Source organism: Lindgomyces ingoldianus (assembly GCF_010093535.1).
Source record: "Lindgomyces ingoldianus strain ATCC 200398 unplaced genomic scaffold BDR25scaffold_3, whole genome shotgun sequence".
Lineage (NCBI taxonomy): Eukaryota > Fungi > Ascomycota > Dothideomycetes > Pleosporales > Lindgomycetaceae > Lindgomyces > Lindgomyces ingoldianus.
In genome coordinates, this window is record NW_022985164.1 from 30,959 (window position 1) to 44,358 (window position 13,400).

The window sequence follows — 13,400 nt, forward strand, 5'->3', positions numbered from 1 at the left end:
GTCTCCTCCATTTCAATGCCACATGTTCAATTCTGTGTGTTATTTCTCCATATCCAGAGCTTCATACAAGACCCCCTCCCATCACATCACCGGTACAACAACTCCTCCACCTCCTCCGCAATCGCTAAACTACTCGTTAACCCCGGACTCTCAATCCCCAATAAATTCACAAACCCCTGCACTCCCTCCTCCCTCTTGATCCAAAAATCTTGAAACCCCTTCCCCGACACCACACCCCCCATTCTTCCTAACTTCGGCCTGATACCCACATAATCCAGCCCCACCGCCGTAGTATTAATATCCGGGAGATACGTTGCAATGTCCGCAAGCGCGGCTGCGAGATTCTTCTCCGACACGCGGTAGTCGGAGGGGGAGTTTGTCCATTCTACATCTGGCCCAAAACGCACGCGGCCGGAGAGGTCGAGCGTGAGATGCGTGCCTAGACCTGCGTGGCCTGGGATTGGGGCTGGGTAGATTAGAGTCGAGGGTTTTGGATGGGGGAGGGAATAGGAGAAATATGACCCTTTAGCGTAATACGGGGTTCTGTGCCGTTCTGGGGGTAGGATCATGTTGGAAATAGGGATTGCGGAGAGTCCGGCGGAATTGATGAGAGTTTCGCTGGTGATGGTGACGGAGTCGTTGGAATCCGGAGTCGTGGTTGTGATTTCCCACCCTGAGCTCCCAGAATCAATGGCCTGGATACCCGTCACTGGCGAATGGAACGCGCAAATCCCACCCTTATCCTCAAAATCCCCTTGTAGAAACTGCATTAACGAATGGCTATCCACAATCCCCGTCGTAGGGCTCTCAAGGACACCTGCCTCAGCTCTAACGTCTGGCTCGCGTTTCCGGGCTTCGTCTTTGGAGAGGAAGTGTGTTGGGACCCCGATTTTAGAGGCAAAATTATGCACGTTTTCCAGCGCGGCCATTTGCGTTGAATCCTGCGCCACTATCCACTTTCCGCAGTTGCGGTGGGGGATGGTGTGTTTACGGCAAGTTTCATACATTAATTCTTTCCCGCGCAGACAGAGCTTCGTTTTCAGGCTGTCTTCACCGTAGTATAGCCCCGCATGAATTACCTATAGCAAAGACGCAATTAGTTCATGGCGCTCAATCTTAATATCAGTCTCAGTTTCAGTCTCAGTTTCAGTCTCAGCTTTAACTTTAATTCCGTTCCCCAATTCCTAATCAATATAGGAATGTCAATTACCAAGGTGGAAATAAGCTAGGACTCAGGAAAGGGAAATGTAACTACACCTCCGAATTCCTGGAACTCGTTTCCGTCCCCACAGCGCCATGCCTCTCAATCAACACGGCACTGACACCTTCCCTTTGCTGCAGTTTCCTGGCTACAGCTAATCCTACGACGCCGCCACCGATGATCGCATGCGTGAAATCTGCGGTCCGGATTACTGTTGTGGAGAAGAGTCGATATGGCGGTGTTGGTGACGGTTGCAATTTTGCGATGAGCTTAGAGGGCGAACGAGAGAGCATTGTTGGGAGGATGGAGGAAGAGAGGAAGTGGTGTCGGATGTATTACAGCAGAACGGAGTAGAATGGAAGAACAGAACAGAGGAGTTATGTACAAAGCAGGCCAACCGTAGGCATATAACTCTTCAATCTCGCTGCAGTGCACCGGAAAACTACGTTATACCGTCAGAGCACGGATATTGATGGTTCATGGACGTACATGTACTTGCTACTTCACGAATGACGCTGAGAAGTTCTTCCGACTATCGAGCCAACTAGTGCGAATCAAGCTAGACAGTTTCCCCAATAGGTTCCCTATTCGGAGCTACATCCACGCCTTAATTCAGAGTGCACGAAAACGTAGTGGGACGGAGAGTATCAATTCCAATGGGCTTGGCAGCTTCTGGTTCAAGACATCACGGTTTTGCATTCATGACTCTCTCTCGGAGTTTCTGACGACATCAAACGCAGTGCATTGATATAACAGAATGAATGTGGTCGGAATGGGAGTAAATGAATGAGTGGGTGACTACACGGTTAGAAAGATGAAAAAAAAACCAGCCATCGGCCCTCCAATTCCTCCATACTCGCCCATGCACGAGTGAGCCTGAAACATCGATCTGTGTAAGGTGGAATTCGCTACAAGCGAGTGCTGCATGTCCTGGACGTCGCTCCTCTCTCCTTCACTGGACGTCTTCCCTTCCATCAAACAGCTGCAGTGAATTGAGGACATACTCACCCCCTCGGAGGCTTGAAGCCAAGACATGGCTTGAATCCGGTCGAAGATGAGCCGAGAGGTTCAGTCCAAGTTGTCAAGGACATCTGCTAGTCGGGGACAAGGCAAGACGTTCTGTATTGAACTTGTTCCTTCGCCCCTTCGGGCTATGATCGAGGAACCTACGGCAGAGCAGCGGGTAGTGCATACGGTATAGTACAGTAGCCAACCGGTAATACAGATGCTAGCTATAGCATCGTTGAGGATCAGATCAAGTCCTAGAAAAGTAACGGCATCGTGGTTAGCCAACAGGTGTGTAAGAGCGCTGGAATCCTCTCCCACGAGGAGCGTTTTCCTTCGAGCGATCATGTAGCTTGCGCTGAGGCCCGCGAGATCGGGTAGAAAAGAAGGAATTCCGCCTATCAGATACCGTTGGATCTGTTTCGGGCGACGTGATTGTGGAAGTTGACTGAGACTGAGAGCGAGATTGTGAAGGAGAAGTTTTGTCGTACCAGTTGACGTCACTGAGCTGCAGTTTCCTAGCCCGTTGATTGCTGCGATTATTACCTGCCTTGTCAAGACGCGGTTGTGCGTACGGATTATGTGTTTTGTCGAGCCCTTGTCCAGTCTCAGTACGCTTCCGATTAAAATTAGGTTGAAGTGAGAAATGAAACGGAGAATCACCGTCTGTGTCGTTGTCGTCTCGAAGATCGTAGTTCAAGACGAGGTTCTTAATCCGCTGCTGTTCCTCTCTTTCGGCCTGTTGCTTGCTACGCATCGCCAGGGCGAAGTTAGAATCGGATGGTAGATCAATAGCACGAGTCTGCTGCTTGTTTCCACGCTTGCTGAGCAGGGAGAACTTCATGGTTTGCACCGGAGGAGCGTGAGAAGGAGCCGGTGCTTCTCCTCCGCTGTCTTCTGCAGTGGCAGCTGCGTCACGTCCGCGACGCATAGGCAGGGGAACGTCGAAAACCGGTTTGCGCTCAAATTTCCGAGAGTCTAGACTCTCGGACATCATTTTCGCAAGCTCGCGATCAAAATCAGCCTCAGCTTCGGGGTCACGTTCATCTTCTTGTCGGGTAACGACAATTTGCTCCTCCTCGTCGTCATCTAGTACACGTTCGATAGGTTCATCATCTTCCGAAGCCTGCTTCTTTGTCAACCACTAGAAGACCTATATCGAAAGAATCACAAACCTCTCCTTCTTCGCCAGAAGACTTATCATCTTCACCATCCGGCACAGCCACATCTTCATCATCTGGACCATCGTCATTGTCGTCAGAAGCAGATTCGTCTTCATCCGCCTCAACCGGCTTGTCGATCGTTGATGTTTGATAATTTTGTTTAACGGCTTCGGCAAACGAGCGAGAAGCTTCCTCTAGGTTGGTGATCAGCTTCCATTGAGGCCGAGTGAGCATGTAAGCATCTTGCACGATGAATTCGACGTCCATCGGAAGAGGGTCTTTGGTGCAGATGTAGTATTGGAAGTAGGTTAGGAAGAAATCAAGCTTCTTCTTCGCAGCACCCTTGTCATAGTACATGCCGCAGGTTTCCAATAGGTTACAGACCAAACGAATGCGGAAATAATCGTCTGGCAAATCTAATGGGTTGACGAGTCCAGGGCGAGCATAGCCACCTTCGTATCCATAGTTGAGAAGCTTATAGAGGGTATCAAAGATCAAGGGTGAGTCTACCATTCGGTAGATATACAGTTCGCCCAGGTACTTCACCTCCGCAATCCGGCGTTGATTGAACTTAAAATCGTTCAGCTCGAGTCCAAATGTTATCGACTCGATAACATCATCAATCACCGAAATAGTAAAGTCCTGATGATAGCGATGAAGAGAGCCTAGGATGACCGCTAAGAGATGGATATTGCTGTACTTGATTTTCCCGGGTTTCGCGAAGACCTTGTGAAGGAGTTTTACAATATCGTCCTCTTCCCAGTGAAGCTTGCGAATCTGCTTGACGATTTGGTCCAAGGTACGTTTGGTCAAATCTGTGTAGATAAGCTTGCGGAGAAACAGTTCGATTGGAGTCCTCTCTTTTTGCTCAATAGCCGCACGCTCAGGTGGATTGACGTAGTAGATGGCATTCTCAATCAACATGCGTTCCTGCTGCCCGAGAACTTGGGCCGCCTTTTTGCGCTGGAGGGTCTCGAGGAAGGAGGCCATTCGCGGAGAGGTGTCTGGGTTACGAAGCAAATATCGACCGCAATTCTCGAGCAGGTTACAGGTGATTTCAATATTCATCCTAGAGAAGTCATCGAGACTAACTTTCAAGCAGTGGAATATGACATGCTCGGGCACAACTCCGAACTTGGTGAGCTCTGCAAGATAGCGAACATTCTGCGTGCGGACCTGTCCAAGGAAATCCTTCGATTTGCGGCGCTGAAGGCTGCGGAATTCATCATCGAGGTAGGACACAAGACCTTGAGATACATCGGGCATGTACTTCCCGAGGGTTGCGATCAGCCTTGAATAGAGTGGCAGCAAGTCAGAGCGGCCCTTAGGTATATCCTGAACAGCTTTGATAAGGCGGTTGCGCGAAGCCTTCGAGTTCAAGAAGCAGAAGTCGATGGCAGCCTGGTCAACCATATCCTTGGTATTCAATTCTGGCAGACGGGCAAGGATGGCGTCAACCTGGGCACCAACGGACTTGTTTGCTATTGCAGTTGACTGGTCATCAGCTTCCGTAGCTTGTGTCTCAGCTGAAGGCTCCCATTTCTCCTTGCTCTCTGCTTCAAGTTTGGTCTCGACCTTCTTGCCGACTTGTTCATCATTATCAGCCTTCTTCTTTTTTGGCTCCTCCAGCAGAATCCCCGGGACACGATCCTTTAGGTCAATCATATTTTCGTAAAATCTACGCTCCTCCTCATCTTCCCAGATTCCAGGTCCATCCCCTTGACCACGCAGATAGTCTTTAGTTTTGACGAGCCCGATGACCCCATCCCCTGCGTTTGCTGAGCTGTCCTTCTCCTTCAAATCGGGCATCTCCGCGCCAATAGCATCAGCCAAAATCTGGGCGTTGGTAGCAAGTCTCTCTTGCGCCTTCACCTGCTTCTCGTAATTGGCCTGGCGATCCTCAAACACCTCACCTGACTTGACGTAAGCTTCTGCATTCTTGCGTCCCTGATTGACTAGCTGCTTTTGGTCACGCAACAGATGCGCCTTCACATCTTCAAAGTATCGAGTTAGAATGTTCTTGAATCGCTGTCGTAGCTCTGGTGAGGTGATTGGTGGGTCTTCGGCCCCAGTATCGTCTTCATCGCTGGCAGAATTGTCCTCATTCTTGTCCGCAGTCGTAGCCCCGTCCTCAGTCACAGTCTTGCGGCCCTCTGCAGAAGATGTCTTAGCTCCTAGGATATCCCAAGCAAAGGCTTTGACGAATATAACGACCAGTGGTAAGTTGATGTGCTCCCTATCATGTCCAAGCATGTCCTTCAAGACTTCCAATGGAAAGGGCTCCGCATCAGCATTGTCCGCCCGGTTGCCATTAGCGGTCACTTTAGCTCTTCCTGAGCTTTCGCCGAGTTTCGCGGCATCTTTGCCCTTGACCGCAGCTTCTTCCGGTCGAGAGACGTCGTCTAAGCTCCTCAATACTGCCACGAGCCAAAGCTCGGTCGTTACTCGCAGGAGCACTCGCTGGCGCGCGAGACGCTCCTTCTCTTCCCTCTCGCGAACATCCTGGGCTAGTGTCTTCAGATGTGACTTGTCTGGCGTACTCAAGCCTCGGCCAATGTACCACGCAATGTAACTGGTGAACTCGCCTGGCCCAAATCTTTGGTGAAGAGCACTGACGATCTCGACACCAGCTGCGATTTCGCCGGGTGACTTGAGCTTGCATAGGCCTTCATAGCAAGCTGAAATTATCTCAGAGAGGTATTTGTGGAGGGAGAGAGTACGAATGTCGTGGACGAATTGGGACTGCGAAGAGGCGGTAATAGCCGTTCTAAGTCTTTTGATGAATGCAGTGTTCTTCTTCATGGATGAATCGAGGGAGCTTTGGACCGGGAAGACATCTGGAAGGAATGTGAGTGCAGAAGCGGGTTGCGTGGAATGAGCGCGTAATACCTTGGTGGCCAGCCCATGCCCGGAAGTTGAGCTCGCGGAGCTCCCCTGGAAACTGTCAGTATTTCGCTAGGCGTGGCAGGAAAGGCCCTCACGTTTTCTCTGCCTCTCCATGGGGCAGCCTATCCCGCAGTCGAGCGAGGGTGTGCGGTGATAGCAGGGTGTCGGCTAGGTATTGCACACATAGAATTTCGCTATGTCGGGTGCAGAGTATGTGTGCATTTGATTAGTCGCAGCTCGTTCAGCTCGCAGATGGCGAGAAAATTCAGTGATGTTGCAGAGCGACGGGAATGTAAGTGTCGTGGTAGATGAAGCGGTACCTGCAGAGTCTCTCTTATCGAGCGATTGGCCCGCACTGTCTCAAATGATGACTCAGCTGCGTCACACTGAGTTTCGTTTCTCCACAAAATGAAATATTGTCAGCACTTCTATAATGGCCCATCGCCATCATGTACTTGTGGTAGTAGTAATATGCTGTATTCCTTGGAAGCTGTATGACTTCGTAAGGGTAGGGTGGCATTGAAAAGAGCTAGCCAATTTAACTCTTCAAAGGTCATAGAACTTTCCATTTCTGGAACCGTCTCTACCCTCCCGTTTGGCCCGTAATTGGCCTATAACAGCAACATTGAAAGGAGTTCCGCACAGAATGTTCAGAATGATGAACCTTTACCCCTTTTTAACGTAATTATTTTAAAAATTACACTTTTCATCGTTTGATATCTAATGGAAACTCCTACTAGTAGCCATCTATCATCCAAAGGTTTCCGCGGCTGTAAAGGCATTGCAAAATTACTTCACACCCCCCTAAAGCTATAGAATACTGTCTCCCAGGAATGGTAAGTATTGTTACGGTTGATCTTGACAGAAAGGAAACTCTTTAGATAGAAATGTATTAGTCTATGTTGGAAGAATGTTGCTGAATTCTTCACGATTAGAATGCAATGTTCACCCAGGAATGTGGTGGAGGGGTTTGAAGCGTCCACAGGTCACAATAGGCTCATAGCAGGTGAGTTGCTACAAGAGGTCGAGAAAACCAACTTTCAGGTCCCTGCTTTCCGCAATATTCTCCTCGTCATGGAGGAGCTCCATACATCACACATAGGACAGTTCCCTAACTTTGCTCTGTTAGTTCCGTTTACTTCGCTAACTTTTTCTGTAACTTAGACGCAAATGGGAGGGGTCTCATGAAATGACAATGTAGTGTGCGCAAAGAAATGCTTTCCCAAAGATCTAACAAGGCTTTGAGATGAGGGCAGTGGCCGCCTCCTCTTCGCTTAGAGGGATGTTCTTGGGAGTGAACACCGAGCCGACCGTGTGTATTCGTGACGGGCATAATTCCGAGTGGGGAATTTTCCTTGCGCATCAATGTCGCCATTCTCAATCCAAGTGGTGTGGATTAATCGTTCGATGATGAGCCAGATGCAGTTAGACTTGATGGGGCTGATGTTGCTGACTGTGATTTCCATTAGGCTAGCAATGATAGAACGAGATAGTTGAATGGCGAATCGAGATGGTGGGCCTCAAGAGATGTTCAAGGACGGCCGTTACGTCAAAGAACCTGGTAGCAGTTAGAGGGAGCGATAATAGGCCCTTCGGCTTAGCAGAAACAGTAGTCAGCACTAGAAAGATCAAAGAACTGGCCTGGAAACATGATGCAGAGCCGGTCTGCACGTGGTGAATCCGTTCGACAACACCGGGAGAGGGCCTCGTCTTTGGAAATGAGCCAGATTCAAGCCACAAACTGTGGCGAGACAGCAATAGACCTGCTCATGGCTGTGGGAAGCGTTGCCGTGAAAAATGTGCAAGCACTAAGCCAATGGACTGATGTGCTGGTCCAGGGGTCACTCCACTTGCTCTGCTCCCATCGAATGATAGAGAAATGGTTGTTGAGCGCGCGGCCTAGCAGATTCAAGACCCGAAAGCGCATGCTGGAGGCGAAGAAGCAACCTTTGGCGAGACCGGGAGGCGATTTTGTCCAGGGCAGTCTATCGATTCAGCCCTGAAGCGATCGTCGGCGGATCGTTGGTCCAGGAGGTGATTTCGAAAATTGCCACCTCGCTCCCGCCTAGATCTGCATCATAACCACAAGATTCCGAGGGGAAGCAGGGGAGCTCGAATTTGCAGCACTCGCTCAGCCCCAGGGCGGCACGGGAATTTGTGAGAAACGGGAAACCGGAAGTGGCATTCTAATCCTGCTTCCCGCAACATGGTAGTGGAACATTGTTGCGGCGCGGTCTTACCTAATAGCGATGAGGCTCGGAGTGTAGTGCAACAATGCTGCTGTGTCTTGTATTTCGATGACCGTCGATGACCGGCGATGAGCTGGCGTCGGGCGTTCACTCAGAGGGATGCCCCAAGCGGAGTGGCTCCAAGCCAAGCTCGTATTCTTGGTCAAGTCGTCTCGCTGGCGGCGTAGACGGGAATGGACGGGAGTGGAAAAGGAGAAAAGGGAGAATTTGCTTCGTTCGCTTCGCTGCTTGAGCTGCGCTAAGAAGCCCCAGACTTCGAAACTCTCCTGGCTCCTTGTTCTTGAAGTTAGCCATGCCCAGCATGGTCAGGGGGAAATGCCGTCCGAAGCCTTGGCAATGAAGCAGGCGGAATGGTGGATGCGCGGAGCACAAAGTCCCTCGCAGTGTAATTACATGGCGAGCAGACAGCATGGCGATTGTGTTATCATCGTAGCGGAGAGGAGCCTCGTAAGTACTCTATGTTGTCCGGCGCTGTATCCTCAAACACGCAGTCCGTAAAGTGGATTGCAGCGGAGGGATTAATTCCTGGCCCAAACGGGAGGCGCGAGACCCCTTTGCGGCGTACAAGGCCCACAGGCGAGGGCGGAAGGGGGTGTCCTCTGCACGCTTTGTGACGCCCAACGGTAGCGGCAGGGCACTTGTGAGTCGCCCTCCCAAAATAGTGCACGCGGAGGTGAGGGATGCACCACTCACACGGCATCATCCAGTGTCGTCAGCGGCCAGCCTGCCAAAAGCAGTCTGGCCACCCTGCGACGATCGAACAGGTCCAGCACGCTTCTGGTGGCCCCAGCGTCCGCGCCGTCGTGCTTGAACAAACTTCCTGCGACCCCCTCTCAGATTCCTTTAAGTGCTCTCCAGGATTCCTCCAGCAGACCGCATTGCTGTGCTACCTCCCTCGTGTGTCGACGCTGCCAACATAATGACCTTAGCCTAACAGTGTCATTCCCTAATCACCCCTCACACTCGTTTACCTTATCAAAACCGCCGTGGAGCTACTATATCGCCCACCGTTTCCTTACCCGCACACGAAAACTGCCAATCGTTTCTTCCAATTCAGCTCCAGTTTCCTTCCAAAAGCGTTACTTCTCTCTCGTTCGGTACCAAGATCAATTCCCTAGCGCTGTGCGACAGCCGTCATCTGCTGGCAAGCGTGCTCTGTATCACTTGACCACCTCCCCACCGCCTTGGGACAGACGCTGCAGTTGGTATCTCCATTGCCTCACCGCTGCAGAGCGAGGCCTCTGGATCAGGGCGCGTGGTTCAAATCCTTGAACCTCCACACACACGCCCACTTCAGACCAGCCGCCACCACGAAAATTTCCTCGTCCATGTCATAGGCCCTCTTATTGATCTTTCATCTCGCCCACCGCTGCTCTTTTGCACACCCTCGAGCAATTTCCACATTACATAGCATCCTCTAATACCCCCAATATGTGGCAACAAGTCTCTATGCTTGCCAGGGCCGTCAACGAAAATGGTGTGCCCGCCATAACGGACCCTTGGGCAACCAAAGATGTGAGAAGCTCCAGCGCTCAGATTGAGATTTGTATCCATGTGTTGACCGTATGTCCAGATTGTCTATGTAGCTATTGTCGGCAGCGTCATGCTTGCTGCTTTGCTCGAATGGTTCCTTTGGTTAGCTGCTTTTCTATATTGTTTGGTCAAAGTCTTCCAGAAGGCCGAGACCATTAGTGTCAGAATTCTGGCGATTATCATGATGATTCTTTTCACGGCTCTCCGGTAAGCAGGCCCCGGTCAGTCCTATGCACGCATCTAATGGCCCTCAGAGCGATTTTTCTTCCCATCATGGTCGTAACCCTTCCGCTGCCGTCGCAGGTTACACAATATTTTCCGACCGCTATGGTTAGCTTTTTGCAATGGTTCGCCTTCTGGTCTTTTGCCGGTCTTCTGACAATTCCGTGGTTGTTCTGCGTTTACCAGCTGGTCACCCACTCTGTTGGACGAAGGAAGCGGATAAAGACGGTGCTGGACGAAGCCTCGGCTCCCAAGGTCGTCATCATCATGCCCTGCTACAAGGAAATTCCCGAGATTCTCCTCCGCACTGTTGACTCGTTAGTTGACTGCGAGTATCCACCGTCATGTCTTCACATCTTCCTCTCTTTTGATGGGGACCAGGAAGATGAGCTGTACCTCAACACCATTGAAAAATTAGGAGTACCTCTTACCCTCGACTCGTACCCCAAGTCTATTGATGTGACCTACCGAAGCTGTCGCATCACAGTCTCTCGATTCCCTCATGGTGGAAAGCGCCACTGCCAGAAGCGAACTTTCAAGCTCATCGACAAGATCTATACCGAGTATCTCAAGCGCAACGATAACCTTTTCGTGCTCTTTATCGATTCCGATTGTATCCTAGACAAAGTCTGCATTCAGAACTTCATGTATGAAATGGAGCTCAAGCCCGGAAGCAAGAAGAATATGTTGGCGATGACTGGCGTGATTACGTCCACAACAGAGAAAAACTCGCTTATCACGCTGTTACAGGATATGGAGTATATCCACGGTCAACTTTTCGAGCGTTCCGTTGAATCTGGTTGCGGAGCCGTCACCTGTCTACCTGGTGCCCTCACAATTCTTCGTTTCTCGGCCTTCCGACGCATGGCTAAATACTACTTCGCTGACAAGGCCGAGCAGTGCGAGGATCTCTTCGACTACGGAAAATGTCATTTGGGCGAAGATCGATGGCTGACCCACTTGTTCATGATTGGTGCAAAGGAACGATACCAAATTCAGATGAATACGGGAGCTTTTTGCAAGACCGAGGCTGTACAATCCTACCGATCCCTCCTCAAGCAACGTCGCCGATGGTTCCTGGGGTTTATCACCAACGAAGTATGCATGTTGACAGACATTCGACTCTGGAAGCGATACACCATCCTTTGTATTGTCCGATTCATGCAGAACACTATTCGTACAACCGCCCTTCTCTTCTTCATTATGGTTATCTCCATCATCACCACATCCCAGAAGGTCAAAAATCTACCGGTGGGCTTCATCGCCATTTCACTTGGCCTGAATTGGGTTCTCATGCTGTACTTTGGTGCCAAACTCGGACGTTACAAAATCATGCTTTACCCCGTCATGTTCGTCATCAACCCCTTCTTCAATTGGGTGTACATGGTTTACGGTATCTTCACTGCGGGTCAGCGGACCTGGGGAGGACCTCGAGCAGATGCCGGATCTGCTGACACCACGACCACACCCCAACAGGCCATTGAGCAAGCCGAAGCCGCCGGTGATGATCTCAATGTTGTTCCTGAGACCTTTAAACCTGCTGTGGAGGCACAGAAGAATCGTCCTGCAGCTGTGCCGCTCCAACCTTCTGACCACTTAGAAGGCCGCTTCGCCCCGGCAGAGAGACAGCCAGGTGGCTGGTACCAACAACCCAACGACTCAGGTCTCACCCTTCCAAACATGCTTCCGCGCAATCCAAATGCACCACACGTCCCACTTCACCCACGCACTTCAATGGACTCTTTCATGTCTGGAACTTCCGCTGGCAACTCGGTCTATCTACCACGTCGCATCGAAAGTATTATGGATCCCGAAGACGCTCGCTTGTATCACAAGACCCAAGCGTCCCAGAAACCTGCTGGTGGCGCGTACTTTGAAACGGATCACCGCCCTAAGCATCCGTATCAGATAAACACAGCCCAGGCTAAATCTCCGTACCATGAATCCGTCGAGTCTCTCTCAGACGACTCCATTTATCAAGGCCATGGGAAGCTCCCGCAGAGACCCCCACACTCACGTGGTAACAGTGACCAGAGCACCCGCTCTCCTAGTCAACATTCTCCAGCTGCTAATTCGCCTCTTTCTGCAGAGTTCGGGCAAGCTGGGTTAGAAGTACCGAAGGCGAGCCACAGTCGAGAAGGCCACCGCGACTCCTCTGGATCCTACACGGCCGCTAATCGCACGGGCCGCAGCCCGCTTGCCCGAGCCAGCTTTGTCCGGACCGCTCCGGGTGAGGAAGTTGGCATCGAGCTCCAGCAGCAACAGCAGAGGAGTTTGATGCGCGATGTTTCACCTGCACCTGTTGTAACCCCGACAGAGCCGGGCCATTCGAGAAGCGAGAGCCGTGATTCTGAGAAGAAGAGGAGAAGGAGACTAACGAAGAATCCTCCTGGTAGTAGCAAATAGGCTTTGTGGTTGTCAAACGGACCATCAATATCGTGTGGTAGCAGTTCTACGTTCCTTAAACTCGTCGCATACGCATACCAAAAATCGGATTTCATTTCACATGTCCCTCGCTGTGCTATCACTGCACTTAGACGTTAAAGAATATTTTCACCACATCCTCGGATTTTCTTCAAGTTTCATCTTGCATAGGGCATTGGCGTTTTTAGAATCGATAACAGGCCTTCATCAACATTCCTTAATGTACTTTAACGGAGGCTGGGTGCAGGTGATTATTGGATGGAACTAACTGGGTTGGGTTGAATTTGGGATGTCATGAGGTTCTTGGGCTTGACACAGGCAGAGATCATGACGGACGCTATTCCTACCTCCAATGATGCGCCGGTATCGGCGCTTATATATAAGTGCTCCGGTATATATGAGACGGAGGCGTGCAACAGCTGGCAAGGGTCAGCAGGGTGAATACTTAATGTTTAGAGTATTGAGATCAGCGATATTATCCCTTTCATTTGCCTTTTGTAGTTGTTCTGTGCATCCTGACATTTTTGGACCTTTGATTCAGTAAAGATTCAGGCAATTTACCCAGCACTGCAAGATCCGTCTCTCGACTACCCTAGAAGCTAAGCGAGCTTTTCTCTCGCGAAAACCTTCACCTTTTGCCCTCCTCATCCTAGTATAGCATAAAATACTCCAAGCTCCACCAGCTCTCTACGGTAGTAGAGTCTGCGGTCGTTATAA

At 50.6% G+C, this 13,400-nt stretch overlaps 3 protein-coding genes across 3 annotated transcripts; 1 reads left to right on the forward strand and 2 right to left on the reverse strand.

The window, feature by feature from the left end:
- Positions 1–5: 5 nt before the first annotated feature.
- BDR25DRAFT_277152 (FAD dependent oxidoreductase) lies at positions 6–1,676 on the reverse strand. The gene is made up of 2 exons (XM_033687597.1): positions 1,258–1,676; positions 6–1,079 (listed from the first exon to the last, which is right to left on the reverse strand). The coding sequence occupies exons 1-2, from the start codon at positions 1,492–1,494 to the stop codon at positions 87–89; spliced, it is 1,230 nt and encodes a 409-aa protein (XP_033553007.1). The 5' UTR covers positions 1,495–1,676; the 3' UTR covers positions 6–86.
- Positions 1,677–2,370: 694 nt separating this feature from the next.
- Positions 2,371–6,551, reverse strand: BDR25DRAFT_339288 (ARM repeat-containing protein). Its single transcript, XM_033693367.1, has 4 exons — positions 6,351–6,551; positions 6,259–6,303; positions 3,382–6,206; positions 2,371–3,350 (listed from the first exon to the last, which is right to left on the reverse strand). Exons 1-4 carry the CDS (start codon positions 6,367–6,369, stop codon positions 2,487–2,489), a joined length of 3,753 nt encoding a protein of 1,250 aa, XP_033553008.1. The 5' UTR covers positions 6,370–6,551; the 3' UTR covers positions 2,371–2,486.
- A 3,129-nt stretch (positions 6,552–9,680) lies between these two features.
- BDR25DRAFT_64248 (uncharacterized protein) lies at positions 9,681–12,850 on the forward strand. Its single transcript, XM_033698862.1, has 3 exons — positions 9,681–10,019; positions 10,078–10,244; positions 10,292–12,850. The coding sequence occupies exons 1-3, from the start codon at positions 9,936–9,938 to the stop codon at positions 12,663–12,665; spliced, it is 2,625 nt and encodes an 874-aa protein (XP_033553009.1). The 5' UTR covers positions 9,681–9,935; the 3' UTR covers positions 12,666–12,850.
- The last annotated feature ends 550 nt before the right edge of the window (positions 12,851–13,400 follow it).